General features: G+C 35.5%; 1 protein-coding gene across 1 annotated transcript; it reads left to right on the forward strand.

Moving 5' to 3' along the window:
• Positions 1–245: 245 nt before the first annotated feature.
• TSPAN19 (tetraspanin 19) lies at positions 246–7,260 on the forward strand. Its single transcript, XM_058805943.1, is given in 7 exon segments — positions 246–341; positions 417–478; positions 1,774–1,871; positions 1,874–1,905; positions 3,126–3,195; positions 4,958–5,073; positions 7,153–7,260. Coding segments are annotated over 7 exon segments (582 nt in total).
• Positions 7,261–22,238: the final 14,978 nt, after the last annotated feature.

Consider the following 22,238-nt stretch of genomic DNA (forward strand, 5'->3'; position numbering starts at 1 on the left):
AAAACAGAACAAAAATGTGTGTGTACAGTGTAACAGAGGCAAAGGAGACTACACAACATTTTGATGCTCCTACTGCTGCCGTTAATTTTTTGTTCAATGTATCTGAAAATACTCTTAAAATTTATAAAATATTATCTGGAGGAACGAAGTTCCATTGTGATTTATAAGAGTACTTATATTTTTTTCATAATGAACTGAATATATTATTAGACTTTCAGCTGTGATTTGAAATTGAAAACAAAAAAATGAAAATAAGAGATAAAAACCAAATACAGAAGTGCTATTTAAATATCTTCAGTGGAATTTTCTTGGCAAGAAATCTGTTTTCTTTCTCTTATTTAGTAGCTTTAAATTTTTTTTCGAAGTTCTTAATTAAAAAAACAATCCTTCCCATCCTCTGCCCCCCTTCCCATCAGGCTCTGCTTTTGGCATTTAGCTTGCGGCTTTTATTTGAGAGAAACAATTTCTTTGGTGTTTTTTTCTCAGTATAAATAGAATTATTCTTTTGTTTTAAATTATTGCAGAATGAAAATGCCCCATCCCTGGAAGTGTTCAAATGCAGGATGGAAGCAGCTTTAAACAACCTGGTCTAGTGGCAGGTGATCCTGCCCATGGCAGGGGTGTTGGAAGTAGAGGGTCCCTAATGTCCCTTCCAACCCAAACCCTTTTATGGTTGTATGGCTCTGTGTAATCGACAGAAGTCATAATGGATATTTTTTCACAAGGTGGCAGTATTGGATTGAGCTGCATGGTTGTAAGGATTTTTTTTTTCCCTCTGGAGTATGTTTTCCATCATTACGTGGCGTGATTATCAAAACAGGAGAAAACATATTACTATATCTACAATTTGAATATTGTTATAATTTATGCAATTGATTTGCTTCTTTGTCTAAGTACATCAATTCTCTTGATGTACTTATATTCACCTTGTAGATGAATCACTGAGAAATAAATCAGCTCTATTCATATTTTCTTTATATCATTTACCAGACTGCATTTGACCTGCATTTTATGAGATGATAGATCCTTTACATGAGGATTTATGTTGGATGAATAACAGTATGGCCTTTCCATATGGATCTTCCTTTTTCCCATATTATCTATAATTTTTTTTTTTTTCTAAGAAAAGTACATTTTGGGTCACATAACAATAGATGTGCTCTTAAAGAGCAGAGTGCCTTGGCTGTGTTAAGTGTCAGTTCCAAACTAATGGCATAGGAACCATCCAAGGCAGTAATTCTGGGAGAAAACAGGTGGGCTGGAAGTAATGAAAGCACTGCTACCTTCCATATCTATGCACAAATGGTTGGAATGCAGAGGAGAAAGTGGCCACTCACAAAGAGGGAGGACAGCACTGAATCTTTAATTTATTGACAAATATATTTCTGTCTCCCTGTAGGATCTGCACGTGTTCATAATTCTTAGCAAACAGACAAAAAAATCTGTAAATTTGAACTGTAATTGTTCACTGATTTCCTTGTCAGTGGTTCAGATTGTTCAGTTGAGAATGTTCTGTTTACATCTCATATGTAATTACTGTTGCCTAAATGTATGAAAATCTTTATTTTTCTTTCTGTGAATAAAGGGAAGAAGGAGAAGAAGAAGAAGAAGAAGAAGAAGAAGAAGAAGAAGAAGAAGACCCTTTTATAATTCTGTTATTTTCATCCTTTCCATAATGGCATTGCAAAGATATTTTTCTGGAATAAGTTGTGTAAGTGGAAGTCTCATAAAAATAAAAGGAAAATAAGTAACAGTACAAATGAACTGTGTTGCAGTTTCTTCAGTCAAGAACTAGCCAGTGACATATCTTTCTTGTATAAAACTTGGCATTGGATCTATTTTCATATTTACATCAGCCATGGGAGTCCTTGGAGTGTTGTGGAAATCAAATGACTGCTGGTTACAGTACGTGGAAATCAGCCTCCAACTTTCTTGTAAAATGAAAGAGAATTTTGTGTGCATGAAAAATGTGATCCTGTCTTGGTGTGATTTCCACATACAAATTTGTTGATAGCAAGACATATTTATCTAAAGTCCTGGCTCAAATGAATTCTCACCTCTGAAGATCTTTCCATATCACTGCATGAAAGTTTTCAATGACCAAATACTTGCAGTTTTATGCAGAAAAGATTTTAACCACTGTATTTATTAGCATAGATGTTTTTAAATACTTAGTATATGTTGAAGACATAAAGAAAAGCCTGGTCCAGAATATTGAAACTTGAAAGCAAAGGTAGGTACAGTATGGCTACAATATTGAAATATCAAAGTATAATTAAAAATCTGTTACCTATCAAGACTAAACTGAAGACTCTGTGTTTATATAAAATTCCTACTTTTTAAGGGTATAACTCTTTTATTTCTGAAAAATTGCATTTTATCATTTTGACACCATTTTTCTTCCATCTTTTGTTTATTGTCACCTTTTTTGAGAGATCTGTTTTAGACTGTGTGAAGGCTGAAGCAGAGAACTGTGCTACTGATTGATTTGTTAAGCACTACAAATATGAATTTGCACAACAAAGAGTGAAGCCCAGGTGAACCAGAAAACTTCTTCCCTTCTTCCTTCTTTCTCCCTGCTACTGCCTAGGCATGTAGTGTGTGCCTCACAATTTGTTAGGTGATGAAAGAAAAATACGTGTGCCATTTCCAACTTCCATGGAGCCATCTACTATCACAGCATCTAAATACTGTGGGTGAAAATTGGTTTTCACTGGAAATAAGCAAAATCCGCTATCTTTTTAATTTGCATCTTATAGATCAAAGGAGTTCTTAAATAGGCATGGGACTTAGGTCCCATTGTCTTTTATACAGGAACTAAAGAAATAAAAATCTTCTTCAGCGAAGCACAGCCACTTAAAAACAATTTTCGTTCTTCACTTCCAAGACAGTTATGGCTGTGTCTTTAAGCCCATCACAGTGAGTTGTCCTCTGCTTGAAATCTGCTTCTTAGACTATGATGTCACTTTGCACAGGTTTCCAGGAAAATAAATTCTTATTTTTGTTGAAATCACTGTAAATAATAGTAATGAAGGACTGTACATGAGGTTCTGGAATTTTTTACTCTATTACTCACTCATTCCAAATAATGTTTATACATAGCTCGGATTTGTGCATTTTTTCAGTATATGAGTTTTCAAATTCTGGTATTTGTAATGCAGATGGCAATATTGGTGCTAATAATGATGAAAAAAGAAATATGTAAATAAATTATGTGGAACTGATGATAACTTAAAGATTGTGCAATTAATTAAAACATGTCTAATAGTTCTCACTGTAAACTGCATTGCCATTTGATTGAAGCTGACTATTTTACATGTTCACCAGGAATACTAGAACATGACCTAGTTTGAGGAATTCAGCATGGTTCAATATAGTAAATGGCAGTGCATGAAAATATATTTCCAATTTCTCCCCTCCAAAAAAACCACACCCTTCCAGTTCAGGAATGTGGCATCAGCAGTGGAAGGGACAGCTTTATTTCTTGTTGAGGGATTACCCAGGAAGTCCTTCTGTCCTGGGTATCTGCAGGCGTGGGAGGAAGCGTTAGATGCTGCGCTGTGTCTGTTGGAAGGTGACAGCAGTTGTCCCCTGTGCAATTGATAGTAGGACTTACTGGTATCATGGCAGACAAAATATACCAATGAATGATTAACTTTATTGTTTGGACTTGTATTTTAGCAGAGACCTAATCTAAGGAACATGTCTCTTCAATTTGAACAACAGCAAACCACAATAAATACCTACATAGCTGTTGTCTCTAGTAACTATCCACTCTGAAACTCCACCAGTCATTTATTTTTCTACATATAGCAACTGCAATAGCTTGAGTAGTTCTCACAGTGTTATGTGGAAGGTAATCTGTACTGAATCAACACCAGCCTGGCCACTTTTCTATTCCGTAATTTCAAAAGTTACGGTTCCAGTGACAGTGTTTGCAAAAGGTTCATATGGTTCTCCAAAGCCTGCTGCTATTCAGGCAGAGTACAGCACAAATAAACTATTTTTAGTCCTTCTGTATAATCAAATTTCTTTATCAAATGTTGATTTCTAATGATCGAATCATACCTGTTTTATATAATGGTTTTATATTTTGAAAGATTTAAACTGTCAGGAATAATGCATTCTGGAGTCAGCTATTTGTGCTAGAAAAATTGATTGAAAAATTGAAGTTAAATTTATTTTATATCAACTGTAATTACACTTGATCTCAACCTTCATTAAGTGCTGCTGAAGTATAGTGATGTTTACATCATCATTCACTGTGAAAGCTTTTGAATTTTCTTTTTAGGATGGCTATAGCAAGGAAAATGAGTTGGAGAGTTTAATTCTTTCATTTCTTTGTAATGAAACCTTTTAGTGGCCTAGGATTTCTCCTCTGCATACATTCCCTGCTACAGTCTCTCTAGTCAGACTCTTTATGATGAGCTTGCTGTTGAAGGTGTATTTTATCAGTCTCAGCAAAAATGCATAATCTAGGGTAAATATGAGCTGTTCATTCCCCCAGCCTATGGCAAAACATGTCCTGGCCAGATTCTGTGGTACTCACAAAAGTTTGTGTCACAGTAGGTCCAGAATTTTTGGTTTCTTCGTATTATAATATTGTACTGTGCTTATTAAAAGTAAGTATGAGAAGTAGGATTTAGTATTTCAGGACAGATCAGGTGGAACTAAAGTGTTTCCTGGCTCTCCTGGCTCCAGCTGGGCAAATCATCTTGTGCCTGCCTGTGCTGTGTATGTGATTTGGTTGCTTAATTTATCCTTCTCTTTGGCATTACAATTTTCTTATTAGTGCAATGGCTATGAGGTGTCTTGGGTCATGTTTGGCAAATTGATTAGAGTCTGCTGCTTGCAAGTAATCTTTGAAGAAGCCTGAATATCAATAAAAGATCAAGGATTGTACTCTCCAACCACACTCTTATCAATATGCATATACTAAGTGCTATAAATATTTATTAACATGTTCACAATCGATGGAACAACAGAATTAATGATTTTATTTCTGAATACAGGAATAAGAGTCTGACTGAGCAGGAATCTGTGTGGAACATTCTGAATGCCTTGCAGCACGATGTGAGGGAAAACCCCCACAGACTATGACCTCTAAAAATACTGCATTCACCAGAAATGTGTATATCAATCAGAACTTATTAAAAAAATCTCATTTGGTAAAGGATTAATTTTTCAAGATCTGCTGCTATTATCTGATGTGGGTTGGCAGATTCCTTTCTGTTATATGGGTCATTAAGCTCTTGAAGAACTTCTCATTTTATGTCGGAACAGAGGGTTCTGGTCACTGAAAGCTGAAAAAATTCCTGCACCTGAAAAAGTTAATGGGAGTCCTGGTATTTTTACAGTGCTAGAGTCCATAAAACACTTGATCTGCTTAGGTCTCAAGGCTGACGTGAACCAAGCAGAGATGTTATGAGGTCAAAATAAAGCTCCTCCTGTGAGAAAATTTGAATAGGTTTTGCACTGAGACTCTCAGAAACAGTGCTTGAGGCCTAAAATGAGCTTGCAAATTACCACTTTCAATAGACATACTTACTTTGTCACATACATCTTTTGTGAAAAATCCTTTCTCTAGGATTTTTCCTTCTGGGAAGCTGAGGCCCCAGAAAAAGAATGTAAACACTGGTTATCTGCTGCTGCTGTGGAATGCAACAGGTGCACCTGTGATTGGCCCATGTTGGATGTGTACAATTAAGGGCCAATCAAAGACTGAGCTCTCTCTGGGACAAAATCAGAGAGAGCTCCTTTGCTTATTCATTTCTTTCCTATTCTTAGCATAGCAAGCTTCTGAGACTTTTTTTCTCTATTCCTATTAGCATAGTCATAATGTAATATATATCATAAAATAATAAATCCAGCCTTCTGAATATGAGGTCAAGATTCTCGCCTCTCTCTTCACCCTGAAACCCTTGCAAGCCCCGTAACAGGTATTACTCAAAATATTTCCTGTGGCCTGGCAGCAGGTAATTTGCTTATTTCTTTAGAAAGGTCTTTTAAAACATTTGGATGCTGTCAATTATATTGGAAGTAGTTAGGAATGCTTTTGACCAATGATCTGTTATCCACCTTTGAAATTTAATCTGTATTATGAGCTTTTAATTACAAACACTACAGTTTAGCAGCTTAATATGGTTTTAATATGCTTCTGTGGATCAACTGTGAGTCCCTTAATATGACTTCTTCCAGGGCAGAGTTACATTACTTTTAATGAGTGCTGAAGATAATAGATGATTCCAGATAAATCAAAAAGCATATAGGTCTAGTCTTAAGATTACAAATGCATTTGCAATGTATTTTTAAAATCTGTTCTTTGAAAATTCATTCATTGCGTTCATGATTTCTCAAGTGATTAGTGGTGACCCCATTATGCCAATGGTGCAGCTAGACTATGTGCTGGTGTTCTTGACTGCAGCTTTATTGGAGTGTTGTAGGAGCACAGACTCACCACCTACCCAGCTACTGGAATCATTGGCATCTGCCAGGAGAAAGACAAAAACACAAAGTCCATTAATAGCATTTTATATATTCTTGGTGATATTTAGTGAACTGCTTAAAGATGGTGACTATTTAAACTAAAACCATGAGCAGTTGAAATGGAATATCTATACAGAGAAAGGACAACTTTTGCCAAGTTATCTAATTTTCAAAATTTAAAAGCAATAGATCTTGAACTGACCCTTTAAAACATGAAAATTACATGTTGTTTTTTAGCATCTCCAAGCTAAAATATGGAAGATTTTCATCCCATAAAATAATTCAAGTGTTTCTGAAGATCCATCATGATTCAGAATGAGAATTTCGTGGAATTTTCTATATGAAAAGAATTCCATTCTCCCATCTTTTTCATAGTTTAGTTTGCTTTTGTTTTACTGGTATTAAAGTAGGTTATTGGGAAGAGCTAGCTGATAATTATTTGAGCACTGCATAGTGTTTGCTTTGTCCTCCAAGTTTGAGCTACCTGTTGAAGACAGATCAATTGCTACTAAAATGAATTGGAAAAAGGATATTGCTAAAGATCTCAGAGGGGAGAATTTTGGCCAATTAAAAGGAACAAAGGTATAAATAAATATTCTCAGAATTTGGTCCATATTGAAGGTTCTAGATCCGAGTTTCTGTGTTTTCATTTGATTTCTGTTGTAGATAAAATGCTGTGGAAGATGCAATGCCACACAGTGGAAAAGGAACGAAACAAAGAAAAATAATACTCAGTTCCCATGTCCATGCACAAATTACAATCTAAAGAAATGATTTTGTGAGGTCCCAAGGGATTCAACATACAGTGAATAAGAAATAAAAAAATGGTAAGAAATAAAAAAAAATGTCTGGAAGAACGTAACTTTTGTTACTAAATAGATTTTAGAAAAAGAAGTACAAAACATATTTTCCTTCAAGATGTGGCTTACAAATGCCAAAGTTTTAACAATATTCATTGTTTTGTCTCTGGTCACTTGGAAGCCCTGGTTTTTACTTGTTAGCTGTCAGTCATGTAGGCAGTTCTAAATTAAGGATGTTCTAAGTAGAACAGGAGTTGTGCCTGATCAATGTCACAGGGACATTTAGAAGTGGTTTATGAAGCATCTTGGCATAAACCCATGCTGTGCAAATCAATGATGACAATGGAAAGTGGCAGTATGTAAAGAGTACATAGTGCAGTACATAAAGAGCATACAGTGCATTTTCCACTTGTAATTGTGGGCAATGTCTCTACAGGTTTGTATTATTTGTTTCCAGAGTAGTTCCAATACTTTACAGGATAAGTGGAATGAGCAAGACACTGAAATACGATGTGTTTTGTGAGACCAGCCCATGTGAGCATTCATGCATCTTAATATCAAGGGGCCGGTTTGCATAGGACCACCTGATATCACCACCTGGGCTGGAGCAATGTGACACATATTTTCTGTGACCTCTTCTGAAAACCACACAGGGTTATGAGGACCAGCCAATGACAACAAAAATGCAGAGGGCAGTTGTTGTTTCTTGACGAAGCAAAACAGAAAATAATGGGAAATTGTCCAATGACATCTGCTCTTGTCTAGTTTTGATCAGCAGTTCTGAATTCCTCCCTGTTTCTACAAAGCCTTGGCATTATTAAAAAATCACTTCTAAGTATAGAAAACATTTATATATATGTTTTATTGTATTTGTACCTATTTTAATCTATATTATAATTTGACAATTGTTTTAAAAAACAATATAATAAATATACATTTTAACCTGAAACATACTCATATACATTTCAGGATGCACAATTCATAACGATCAATGAAAATTTGTAAATATTATTTTCAACATTTACTTGTAAATTAATCTCTCAGTTAAACACATACAAAAGCAGAATCTGTTTTGATTAAGTCAGTTCTGGAACATTTCTGTGCAAAAATGTCAAATTTTCCTGTGAACAATCAGCTTAGTTCAGATAATTTAAATAATACTCTAGCTAATATTCCCCAGTAAACATTACTGATGTATTTGCTTTCTGGCAAGTAAATACAAGAACCCATCATACCATACAGAAAGGCACTATTCCATATATTTTAAAAGTATGTTCTTATTAAGATGCAATATAAGTTCCAAAACTGACGTGATTTTTCTTTACATCCTTTTTATGTGTTTGCCTAGGGATGTGAAGAACGTTTAAACACATAGTTTGGAAACAATGCTCTTACCTTAATCAAAATTACTATCAGCCTCCTAACCACACAGGTAAGACTGCTTCTAAGCAAAAAGACCCACAAAATGCTGGTATTTTTACTGGGATTAAAAATCAATCCAGTGCCATTTGGTTTTGATGTGCTCTACAAATTTTTATAATATTTCCATCAATTTTAATTAGAAGAAAGATAAAGCACTGTTTACCAACAATCTGCCATATATTCAAACACTATCAGAGATTATGTTGTCCAAAGCCTGTAAAATGAAGCAAATGACCAGGCTTCTGAAAGCAAACAGCATTTCAAGGCCAGGAAGTGGTTAAAGAAGTGTGTCAAATCTCTGCACCAAGACCTTTTTTGTCCTCTGTTTGTACAGAACCTACTCATGAGTGTACTAAATCAAACAAGACAAAACAAAGAAATCTCCTCTCCCACATCTATGAGAAAATTTTCTTTGACAAAAAGCATCGCTTTCAATATCAGAACAAAATCACATGAATAAAGGCAAAAAGAATTGATTGTTCACTCTACAGATACCCTGAAGGTAGGGAGAAGGCAGGAAGAAGGATTTTTAATAATATCCAAAATTGTGATGTTGAATATGAAATCAGTGCATTTTTACTAAGACAATTAAAAGCATGGCCTATTTTACCTCCTCCATATGTCTAGCTTCCTATAGATATATGTAGTAAAAATATTTGGACTATGAAGTGAGGCAGTTCAATAATGAAAAATTTCTTTTTCATACTCACCTAATCCTCACTAGCACAGATCATGACTGTCTCACGATCCTCAATATACTATCACTGACACATTCTTGTCAGATGGCAAAGATCTATTATCCCCATTCAAGAGCTGAGACCAAGAATCATAGAATCATTTAGTTTGGGAAAGACCTTTAAGGTCATTTAATTCAACCATATTTGGATTCATGGGGTAGTTAAACCTTTAATAACACTGAATTACGTGTCCCCTGAAATAGCTTTCAAGATACTTCTGGAAATGTGGACCCAAGTCACTTTCTGGACATCATATAGGAGGTCTGTACTGATGCAGAAAATTCAGCTTGTGTCTTTAGACATTGTGATAATTCTCCTTTATATCCTCTGCATTGTTATTCATAGGAGCCCAGTTGGCTGTCAGTTTGGCTCACTCATGAGTGAGTTTGAACACTTTCTTTGCTGTTTTTATCTCACCCTTTTTCCTTTCCCAGATTTTTTGATTGCACTCACTGGCTATCTAAAAAAGCCAGGAAGACTAATATTTGGGCAAATGAATCATGAACTCTCCTGAGCATTGCAGTGGTGCAATAATTCTCTGATCCATTCTTATGACAGTCTCTGAAATTAGTTCCACTACAATTGGGATTAGTCTTTACTTGTTGTAGTCGTGATCATACTAACATTTGTACTTTAATATGTTTGAGTTTTGCTCATGCCTATGGTTATGGTAGTATGCTACACAATTTTTTGGTGTTAAAGTTTGAAGTACTATGTTATTCACTAGCTAGTTAACAAATCTTCCTGATTAGCTCAATATTAGTTTCTTGAATGCCTGGATCAACTTGTTCAAAGCGATGTAAATAGTACTATGTAATACATTGCACTTTGAAATAGAAGGAGCCCTTTATCAGATTTGGTCAAGAAAAAAATTTACTAAATGTTGCTTCCTTAGGCCTTTGCTTTTCCTTCCAGTCTTTCTGTGTTTTGTCCTTATCTGTTGTGTAATTTAATCTCACAAAATTTCCCTGAGTCTTATAAATATTGAAGTCCTCAGGTCTTTCCTAAGGGGTGTTGTTGCTGACATCTTTTTTTTTTTACTCAGTGTCTCTTACCAATAATTTAATCAAATGGATTTAGTGGTTCAGAGTGGAGTGGTCTTGAAACCATAAAACATTTTTTATCCTCTGATCAATGAGGTGACCTGAAACATCTTGGGAACAGAGGAAGGTGTAGTATTGCAAGCATATGTGGTAGCATTTTTTTTTTCTCTAAAACTTCCCTTTCAGTAATCAATTTTCTGATCCTTATAAATTTGGTATCTTCTTTTTATTTAGAATGAAAATAATTCCACTTCAAGTGCTAGATTTTTCTACATAGAGAACATCAAATTCAAAGAAGTGCCTCCTTCCCTTCAAGAGTTACATTTTGGGAAGTATACAATACTTCAGTCAAGCAGCTTCTGCAAATGTACAAATACTTCTATTCAGTCCACATGGGAGGGTTCTTCACTATTCTAGCACAGTAAATTACATCCAAATCTAATAAATACCTATTCATGTCTCACTGGTTTGTTACACTTAAAAGAATCAATCATGTCCCTCGTTTCAAAAGGGTATTGAGGATGAGATTACCTGGCTAAGTGCAGCCATGTAAAGCTGGACAAATATTCTAGTGCATGGGAAGTGCAAGGTACTCCTGTAGAGCAGCAATTAATCCTTTTTCCTAGGTAAATGTTATAGAATGACATCCTCTTAGAAATACCATTATTCTGCTGGCTCGAGTGGGAGCCTACTTGCCCTAACTTACAGCTTTTACAACTTAAAATGGTTAACAGTAAATGAACTGGATTCCACTTTGATAATATGTAGTCAAGAATTCAGAAATTCCCAAATAAAGTTACATGTGAAATTTGCATTTGTCCCTAAAGTATCTTTATTCTAGAATGTTTGTGAATTATGTGCTCACTTATTGGCTTTTCACAGTAGGCTGAAATACAAATTATTTATAAGAGTACTGTGGTTTGTACACAAATATTGTCTTAGGATGGACTGACGTGACTTCTAGAGTCCTAAGGAAAAACTTGGCATGCCCAAATGAGAGAAGAATGTATGTGTGTACATATATTCTGTATGTAAATAAATGCTGCACAATACCTGATAAGACCTGTATAACCATTAAAAATTCATAATTGGTGCTAAAATCTCCAGCAAGCACACAGATAACTAGACAATAGACAAAGGTGTGTGTGCAAGAAAATTATATATAAATTTGTCAGTACTGCCACATATACTGCTGATGCTTATGAGGAATAACTATAAAACATCACTTTTAATGTAAAATTTAGTAAAAAAGGAATAAAATTTATTGGATGGAAAGCTAATTATTCTTGTTAATGTTTTGAGATACGAAAATGGAAAAAAGTATTTGCCAATTTATGCAGTTGTGATAGGTAGCCACTAGAGGACACAGGGAGCTTAGGAATAATGCAGGTGATAGATAGACAAAAATAAGATTTGCAGATGCCATAAATACACAATTTATACATAGTTCACACTTAAAAACAAATTGAATAAGTCTGAAGCTAGTGGCCACATGGTACTGTATAACAGAGAAAATTATTTTGAAAGACTGTGCTTCAAAGGAATGGCATGGCGAACAACTCTCAGTAGCTGTGTTAAAGCTCTGTAAGCTAATGAGTGGATCCAACTCATCTAATTAAGAAGCTATGTCACTAAAATGAGGAGATGTCCTTAAAGGAATTATTAGTACAAGTGAGCAGGTAGAAATCATAACTGCATAAATGCTCTATACAAAGTAAAGAGAGAAAACAGAGACTGTGGTTGCACAGCCACTTTCCTTTGGCTAAAAAGCACTCTTCTGCTGCGGGGTGGTCCCACTGCCTTCAAGACCTGGCTGGGCACTGGCACTTGTATCCATGCAGCTCTGCGAGGTACTGATCCAAGGCTCTGATGGGTCAAAAAAAAAAAAATTCTGCAATAAAGTAGCCACTTATTCAATTTTTTGTTTGTTTTGGTTACCTATTTTGGATTTGGATTCTGTAGTTTGTTTGCTTGTTTGTTGGTTGGTTTGTTGGGTCAATGTAAAATATATATAGTTTATATATACTTGTTCAGTGTAAAATATATATACATTGCAGGGATTCGAATTTTTGTTCGTCCTCTCTGTACATAGTGTGCTCTAAATCCTATCCTAAAATTAGAGTCTGGTTTTCTTAATATCTGCCCCATCTTGTTATATGCCTGGGTGCACAATGGTTAATCTTCAGTAAAAGAGCACTGAATCTTACTCTGAGTGCACTCTCAGTGTCTCATGACTTGAAATTTTAAAATGATTTAAACCTTTTGAGGATAATGAGACTGAAATTTCACACGTTGTCTATCTCTGTAATTGGTTCTCCAGTTTTTATAACATTAGATAATATAAGGTAATGGGATCAGTGTCAGCATCACATTAAATAAATAGTCGTGGTGTTCACTGTGACTAATGTTTGCAGAATTCTCCTGGGGGCATAAGAAGAGTTCAGGTGCCTCTGAATAAATCCTAAACTGCTCTGTTAAGACTTGAATTTTTATAGGGATACAGGTACAAGCTAGCTGACATGGAGAAATGTAGCAGGCGCTTTAAAACTGCATGGTCACTGAAGCTCTGAGAAAATTTTTGGACAAGTTAGGCACAAATTAACTATATGCCTGTCTACAAGGCTAGGCAGCCCTAGAAAAACACTGGTGTGATTGCCACCTGGTTATTTTGTTTTCATATTCTGAAAGAAATAGAAATTGTAGTTATTTGGTTTGCAATTATATTGCTCATACTGCTCAGTTCCTGAGGGAACAGAATCTGCAGTTCCCGCAGGACATTTGTAATTTGTGTTTGGTACTTTTCCAAAGCTAATGTAATCAATGTCAGTTCTGTGAATGTCATGTGTGTGTTCTGAATGGGAAGCTCCCAAAACACTGTCGATAGAGCTACTTCAGCATAAAAGTCATGGAGAAGAGGTGAAGAGCTTTACCTATTTCAAATACTAGTTTGGTGTAGAACCTGTTGGATGATTTCAGGTATGACATCCAAGAATTTGAGCATCCCAACTCAAAAGAACAGGACAGATTAAAGAGATAATTTGTCTAGGATGACTCTTTGTAATGAAAATTTGAAACCACTTTTTATTATATGAATACTAATAGTAGGAAAACTATTATGCACTAACAGAAAAAAAACAAAACCAAAACAAGCAAAAAAATCCCCCCCCCAAAATAAAACTAACAACAACAAAAAAACCAAAAACAGAAAAACAAAGCCCCAACCCAAAAAAGGAATACTTAGCATCAAAACACAAAGGAGAAAAGTAAGATGAGAAAATGAGAACAGCTTTTTTTTAATAAGTCAAGCTTGCTAGATCTTTCAAGAATCACTAGCCAAGCTCCCATTCACCATTCTTATAAAAAGATCTAGAATTCCAAGAGGAGTACAGTAAATAATATCCCTTTTGCTTTAACAGATGTGGCGACATTGACATATGATCCCAGTGATCTAATGACGTTTCAAAAGAAAAGGTGACCTTTGTTTCTTTAAAGAACATTCTTAAGCCTCAATTATGCTAAATACAAATGCAGACAGTCTTGTATAATTCTTTGATCACACAACTCATGGCATTTATTCCTTATGACAATAAGGTGATTAGAATATCAGATCTGTATATTTCATGTTTCTAAAAAAATCTCCCCAGCTAGATTCCCGTCATGTAGTGATGGGAACAGTACATGTTTACAGTTCAATTTTTCCCAGCTTGAAATATTTTAAACAAAATTTAATTTGTTTTATGTTGAATTAAATAAAGAGTTTCTAAAGATTTAATGTCAGTATTTACTGATCAACCAGATAAAGCATTTAAACATTGTGAAAAGACATGATTTTTTGCCCCCTGAAACTTACTGGAATTTGTGACTCCAAAAATGACCACCTAAAATATTTTTGTGAATAAAAATCAGTGTTCTTATGCGCTGGTAGTCAAAATCTTAAATCATTGGGAAGTAACTGCAAAATTAGTATACATTTACCCAAATGCAATTCCATTCTGGTGTGACCAGAGATTATGAAGTGTAGGGCAAACTTAAAGGGCTTCCCAGGGCAGGTAAAAGTCATGACAGCTTTGGAGGAACAGGTTGCTAATATTAGGCATTTATGATGTCCATGGGAAGTGAGACAAGTGTAGTGAGGGAAGTCTCCTCTTTTTGTTGAGTGTAGAATAAAGAATATAATGATGTGCCAAATGTCTGGAAGGTGCACCCCCAACCTCTTCACTCTATGAAATAAATGCCAGTGGTTTACACTTTTTTGAGACTTAGAATCACAGTGTAATTGAATTGTTTATATTGGAAAAAACCTTTAGATCACTGAGTCTCATCATTAACCAAGCACTGACAAGTCCACCACTAAACCATATTCCCAAGTGCAACATCTACATGTGTTTTATATAATTCTAGGGTTGGGGACTCAGCCACTTCCCTAGACAGCCTACCTAGTACCACATAGATCTCTGCCTGTAATTCCACACTTTCCCAGTATTGCAGAAGTCACAAGTTTACTATCTGGCTCTCTGTCCTATTTTAATAGAGATTGCACATGTTGGCATAAAGTATTGAAGTCTAGTACAACACATGATTTTTAGGCACAATGTTATTTGTAAACACCATGAATTGAGAATGAGTGCATGATCCTGGACAACATCATTCTAGTCTGACTATCAATGGCAACACTCCTCTATTTGAATGGCTACACTTAAATTAGTTATGGTTCTTCAAAGTCTCCAGCACACCTTAGTATTGCATTGCTTCATTTAATAGCTACAATTTCAGGGAAAAAAAAAAAGGCAGAATGTGAAGGAAGAATTTCTTAATGGTTCTTGAGTCTGGACAAATTTCAGATTTAATTATTTGATCAGCATGACTGGTACAACCTTCAGTACCTCACCTCCAATATCTCTGGGCTGGTACCTCTTCTCGTGTCACGTCCATCATGCTCTTATTTATAAATAGTTCCATTCATCAGTCACTAGCAGAGTGATAGTTCATATGTTTGGGTGGATTAGATACACTTTTAATATTTCTGTGACAACATCTTACTTCCTTTACTAGTTCAGACACAGGTACTTATAAATCATCAACAAGCTCAGAGGAATGGAATAAAAATATTTGGTTATATCCCTACATTCACTGCAGGAAGTAAAAACAACAAGAAGTTGAAATTTTCCTAGCCTCAGTCTTGAAAGCATTTTGCTAGTCCTAAACAAGCCTAGTTGTAGCTTTTCTTGTGCTTAGTCATTGTGACCATTTCTTGTCTGGATCAAGCTTTATGTTTCTAATGCAGGGTGTGTTTACATGGCAGCCCTTCCTCGAGGGGACTGCTAGTCAGTCATCCATGTTCATTACTCTAGCAAGAGCATTAAGATTGTCAAACCTTTCAGACCTTCCTCTGGTAAGTACGTTTGAGAGTGGTGACAGATGCTAAAGGTCTGGGGAAGGAATGACAGATGGGCACTCAGGCAAGGACGTATCTGCCTGTCCCTGCCTGCCCACCTGTGCCCACACGCCCTCACGCCATCACTGCAGGGCTCTGTAAGCAGGTCTCCTGCTCCTAAGGCATGGCACTGTTAGCACACCTCCATCTGCTGCCCTGCACCTCTGCATGATGTGATTCCCACGCTCATCACGCTGGCGATGACTGTGTGGCAGCAGCCTGAAATAGCCACGATATTTTCCTTTACCAGAAAGGAAACTATTCTTTTTCATTACTTCTGAAAGATAGCTGTGTGCACTAATAATTTTCAAATCCTCAACATAGCCCTGGTAAGTTAAATATCCTGTGAAGTTTACAATAGCTAAGGGTCTCATTAATATATTAGAAAGTAATTATATTTTAGAGAAACTAAAATTAATTACTTAAAAGCAAGTAACAGAGTCACTGGTATTCTCTTTACAAAGTGCTGTGTCATGTCACTGCTGAAGATCATAGATTTCTCAGTGATTCTTTCTTCAGTGCACTAGCTGAAAACCTCCAAGTGGTGATATTTTTTTTCTGCACATACTTATTATGTTTTACAGAAATAATAATCGCAAATGCAAAAATCTAAGAACAAACATATTTAGTATGTTGGCATGACTCTGCAAACAAGAAAATAAACACTGGAGTATTTCTCCATATTTATTTACATCCTTTTCAACTTCCTCTCCCATCAAAACATATTAAGTGTGTCACGAATATATAAAAAAATATTTTTCACATAATGCTATGCTTGGCTCATTTGCATTGCATGCATTTCATTGTGTCCTATACACAAAGAGGAATTTTTCAGGAAAGAAAGGCCAGGTTTTTCTCTTCTTCACCCAAGTTCACACACATCTTACTCCATCACATTTAGTGGCATTCCTCAAGATGGAAAATAGCGTGAGCAAGGACAAACCTGAAATCACAAAGCTTTCTTTCTCCAGCTTTCTTTTTTATTTTTAGAGACAAGAGATCTCTAATAAACTGAAGATATGTATTCCCTTGGTTGCCTTCACGAGATGATTATTTGTTCATGTTCATATTGAGATGAGATAATGTTTCGTATAAAATGCGTCATGTAATATACTTAATGGGTTATGTATATAAAGGATGAACAATTGTGAGGATTATGATAATTGTAAATTGAAAGAGACATTCAAAAAAGCTTTAAAAACTAAACCAAACTAAAAAAGTTATTTGAGACCACCAGTGAATCTTGATTCAGAAATAAACTATTGAAAGCATCTTTGAAGTGCTGCACTTAGGGCAATAGACAGAAATTCAGAAATTCTAGGTTTGAGGTTTTTTCTGCCGTTGACACACTAGGTCACTGTTGGCAAATCTTTTCATCTCTTTTTGTTCCAAAGCCACCAAATGGCAAAAGAACACTTCCTCTTTGTCTTCACATGACTTATTTGCTTGAAATGTTATGTCTTTTGAATATGTGGCTTTCTTTTTAACTCTGTATATTTGTTTAGTGGTCTTTGTTGGGAGTCACTGGGCACTACTATAATAGATAGAAGTTTCACTGCTGCCCAAAAGGCAACTTGGGTCAGGTTATCCAATGGTAAAAGTCAAAATTCACATGCAAGGATCACAATAAAGTAATTTATAAAATTGAAATGAAGCTGCCTAAAATCCAGCAAGTTGTATCTGCTCCTGTCAGATATAATAATGTCAGCAATAATCAGTGCTTCTCCTCTCTTGCAGGGAGAAAGGTGTTCAGCTCTTTTTTTCAATCCAGTTAAATCCAGACAAAGGCCAGACAGATTCATCCACAGATTTGCACAAAGCTTATACCATCAATAATAATTCTAAAAAAGCACAAGTTCGAATAGCATTTCTGTTTATATTAACAAGGTATTGCTATCAAATGTATTTTACTGCTGTTCTATTTGGGTAAATTATTGTAGACATTTTCATTAGCATCAGGCACAGAAAAACAAGTAGTTAAATGAAGGTTCAGAAAATAAAATACTTCTTCTGAGATATCTACTGCCAGATATAGTACACTGGAGAAAATGCTGAGATAATGTTATGGTTCCTGTTTGGAAGGTCTAGGTTTTTTAGCAGTCTGGCTGTTTATTTTTGCTTTGTCCTGTTAAAGCGCCTTTAAAGAACTTTTTCAGTAGAGATTATTAATTTCAGTATCCCTGAGATATTGCTGAGAGAGTATTCTGGTGAAAGAGATCATCTGGATGTTTAACTAACCTGGGCACAGATCTGAAAATCTCAACTCTTGCCTTTTCACAATCTAAGTCAGACTTGTGACCTTATGTTTCATAGAAATTATTAAATGTTTTTACAAGTTCACCTCAAGTATGGGGGAACTGGGTCAGCAAGCTGCCTAAAATGCAATTTTAAAAGATTTTCATAGCTAATTAAGTTTACAGAAATTTTCTAGACAATAGCTGTGTCATGAGAACTCCTCTGGAAGTATGAACACTGACAAACTGGGAAATTCTTTCATATATACTACTTTCTATCATGTTCTTTCATAATCCCATAAAATTATTCCATAAATAGTGGCGAGATTTGGTTCAAGTCAGAAAAGCTTTGACACTATTTTTGAAGTTCTCTGGATGTTTTTTCTTAATTTTTAATCAGGTTTTTTTTTCTCCACAGCCAGAAAAAGAGATGACCCCAGAAAGTCCCTCAAACAAACAATTACTTTCTTGCCCTTATCTTGTTATCCTCCATTTTCATGAAGGAAATAGAAAGCTGCAGCTCAACTCTGCCATTTTTGAGGAAGAAATTGCAAACACTTTTTTTTTTTTGCTTTCTACTTATCTAATACAAGGTGAAGATAAACAAGCACTCAACTAAGAAACATAGGAACTGGAATCCTGATGAAATTTTACTTAAAATTTGAAAAAAAAATTGAAATTTTTATTTAAAACCTGCTTATTGCCACAATCTCAGGTCTAAGACTTGTAGAGCTAATGGAGTCCTATAAGCTCACTCAGGTACTTTTTACCTTGCTTACTTGAGTGTGCCAAGTGGTATGTTAGCACAAATATTTCCCAAATCAAAGTTGTGTTAATATTATATTCCTTAGCTCTGTACCTTCAGCTTCTTTACTGTAATTCATGGCATGACTGGATTTTAATTATTTTTAAAATTCTTATGTTTAGGAAATGGAGACACCTATTTTTAATTTTTTTCCACCTAAAATCTTTATTTTACCTTTTGTAATTTAAATGCACCTAAGCATGCGGTTCCATAGAAAAAATAAAAAAACGTGTTTAACCTACAAACTTTTACTTTGTGCAAAATGAAAGAAAACATCTGTGAAATCTGTGTGAAGTAGAGTTTCCAAATGTGAGAAAAATCATCAGCCAGCAACTAACTCAACAGGACAGTTTATTGAGCTGTGCTGGAAGTTCAGCCCCGCCAGGCACTCAATAGTCATCCACTAAGACCAAACTTGCAGACAAATTGTAAATACACATAACAAAAATAAATTTCCCTGCACTCCCTGATGACTATCAACTGTATTTCTGAGAGTGTAAATTATGTCTGTAAGATCACACACAGAGACCCAGGTCATGGGTACATTATGCAAGAAACTGCAGCTGGCAGAGTGCAGCAAGCAACGAGGCAGCAAGAGCAAGCAGGTTTGAACACGGAGTGAAGAAGCAAAAGACTCAGACCTTCCCTATGAAAGTTTGTTTCTTAACCTACACCTTAATGGTAGGGAAAGGAATTATAACCCAAATCTAATGATTTTGAATTTATACTTAATCTACTTGGCCATGATTGCAGGCCAATACTGTACAGGGGAGGGTGTGTTCCAAAAAGCAGAGAAATTTGCCTATGACACAAAAATGAGGTACCGGACTGTTTTATGGCATTAATGAAAAAATATTTTATGTGGTTTCTAATGAGTTTTAACCTGTTCAGATAACATCGTATAATAGTTTGACATATCTTGTAATTGTCTTCAGTAATTATAAACCAGCCTTAAGGGCAGCTGACTAACAGCATCTCCCGATGATTTTCTTGCATCAGCAGCTAAAGAAACACATTGAAACTCCAGGATGAGAAGGTCAACTCCACTGAAATAAATGAGGCCACATTCAACTCAGGCTTCATGTTTAACAGAGAAGTATCTATAAGATTTTGTTCTAACTTCAAGTAATTTTCCCAAACAGGACCATTTTTCTTCTGTGCTTTGTAATGCAGAGGTTTAAGATTCCTGCATGATTTCTATTTACATGGATGACTCACCACAGTGCTGATGATTCTTTGCCATTAAAGGCACCTTAAAGAATTGAAGCTTTGCTAGATATCACTTGGCAATGTATTTGCACTATACCTGTCCTATGCACTAAAACAAGATTGATGTCTGCTACATTTTGTTGAACCTGAATAGATGACTTACTTGTGCAGTGATGCCTTTGGATTCTGACATTCATAAATGACTGATGGAAAAATCTGATAACAGTGAACAAGATTTTTCTCCAACAAACTGCTTAGACATTAAAACTGAATGTTTCATTTATCTCTGGATATCTACTGAAAAAGTTTAGATCCTCAAAGTTTCTTAAATATTGAATAATAAGCTGAATTTCTCCCAGAAGTTCTGATAAACCCCCAATGTGTTTGTAAAACACATTTGAATCATGTCTGCATGGACATTTTTCTCTGTGTCACACAGTGTGTAATATACACACACAGTCCTGGAATCTACTCACCATCAGATCAGAGGTCAACAAGAAATTTCCTCATGTTTAAGAGATGAGGATAAAAATTTATGCTTAACTAAGAACATAAAATGTAAGGACATAAATAGTTGAGTGGGGAATCACGGACTTAATTTAGTTGGGGAAAAGTTCTACTTTTGATTTCAGTAGTGTTACATATCTTCAGTAGATTCAAAACAAGTAAAAATCCAGAAATTTTGCCATTTCATGGAGACAAATCCTGAGATGTAAAACTAAAAACAAAATTATGAAAATACCTAACATCAACTTTCATCTACATCAACATCTACAAATTTATTTCCAAATTATTTAGAAGACCAAAACAAACATTTGATTGATTTTTGAAGGTCAAATAGGAGGCTCATAGCTTTACTAGCTGATGCTACTCCTATTCTTCAAAGAATGAATGCCATTCTCCTATTACTGCAGTTTCTGCACGTTTTTAAAAGGTATTTTAGGAGCCTCTTCATATCTATACATGTAGCAGCTTGATAAGGCTTAATTTAAATTCAAATATTTTCAGTTTAAAAGAAATAGGATATGTAATTTATTTGTTAAAATACAATGGCCATACCAGCTAAATATATCCACTGACAAACACATTATAGGATGTTGTTACACAATGGTTCAGGAAATCATTTAATATTTGACAATGATAATATTTGCAAGTAAAGGAAAAGTGGTGTTCTTTTGAATAGATCAAGCAATAACCAAACTTACAGGAGTGTCTGAGTACCCTCAGGTTAACATGATAATCCAAATTTTAAACAGATAGAATCTATAGCAAAAGTCAATATCAGGAAAAATAGCAAACATAAGCAGTATAGAAAACCAAAGCCATGGGTCTGGAAAATCCTTCTTGCTATCATTTGTTGAACTGAGAACTTACAAGGTGCATCCATCTCCATGACCAAAGCTCAGATTGTTGCTTTTCTCTAACCTTGACCAGAATTCACCAGGGACGTCTTGTACATTAGCTTGGCTCAACCCAGTCAGTTAAGAAGTTAATTGGTTAACTCTCATGGATCATGTGGGACACCATACAAGGACATTTTTGGGTGCATTTACACAGTTATCCAGCACAGAAAGGACTTTTGGGCCCTTGCATTTGGATGTGGTGGAGACAGGACCAGGAAATGGAGCTCTGCAAAAATGGGACAGAGAAAAGCAGCGAGGTCATGGCTCTGGGGTTTTTTTGCACCAAAGAAGCAACTTTCTCCTTTCTCTTCTTTGCTTTCCCTCTTACTATGACAGAATGGCATCTGAAAAGGAAGGGAAGAAATAATGTCAGACTCAAGAGTTAGGGCCATACAAGCAAGTGCAACAGAACTCAAATAGGGGAAGAGAAGGATAAAAAGAATAAACATTTTCATTTTCAGCTGAAGAGGTTTGATCACCTTGAATGGCTAATTTTGTATTTTCTCTTTATGACTGAAAGGAGGAGAAGAGCAGCAGCAGTTCTTTATGTGTTTGAATACACAGACGTGGTGCATACTTCTGGAATAAACACCGCAGTAGGTGGAAGCAAATAAGTAGGTGCAACAGCCTTCCCTTGTCTCCTGCTTGTGCGCCCCGAATATTGT

Source organism: Ammospiza caudacuta, chromosome 5 (assembly GCF_027887145.1).
Source record: "Ammospiza caudacuta isolate bAmmCau1 chromosome 5, bAmmCau1.pri, whole genome shotgun sequence".
Lineage (NCBI taxonomy): Eukaryota > Metazoa > Chordata > Aves > Passeriformes > Passerellidae > Ammospiza > Ammospiza caudacuta.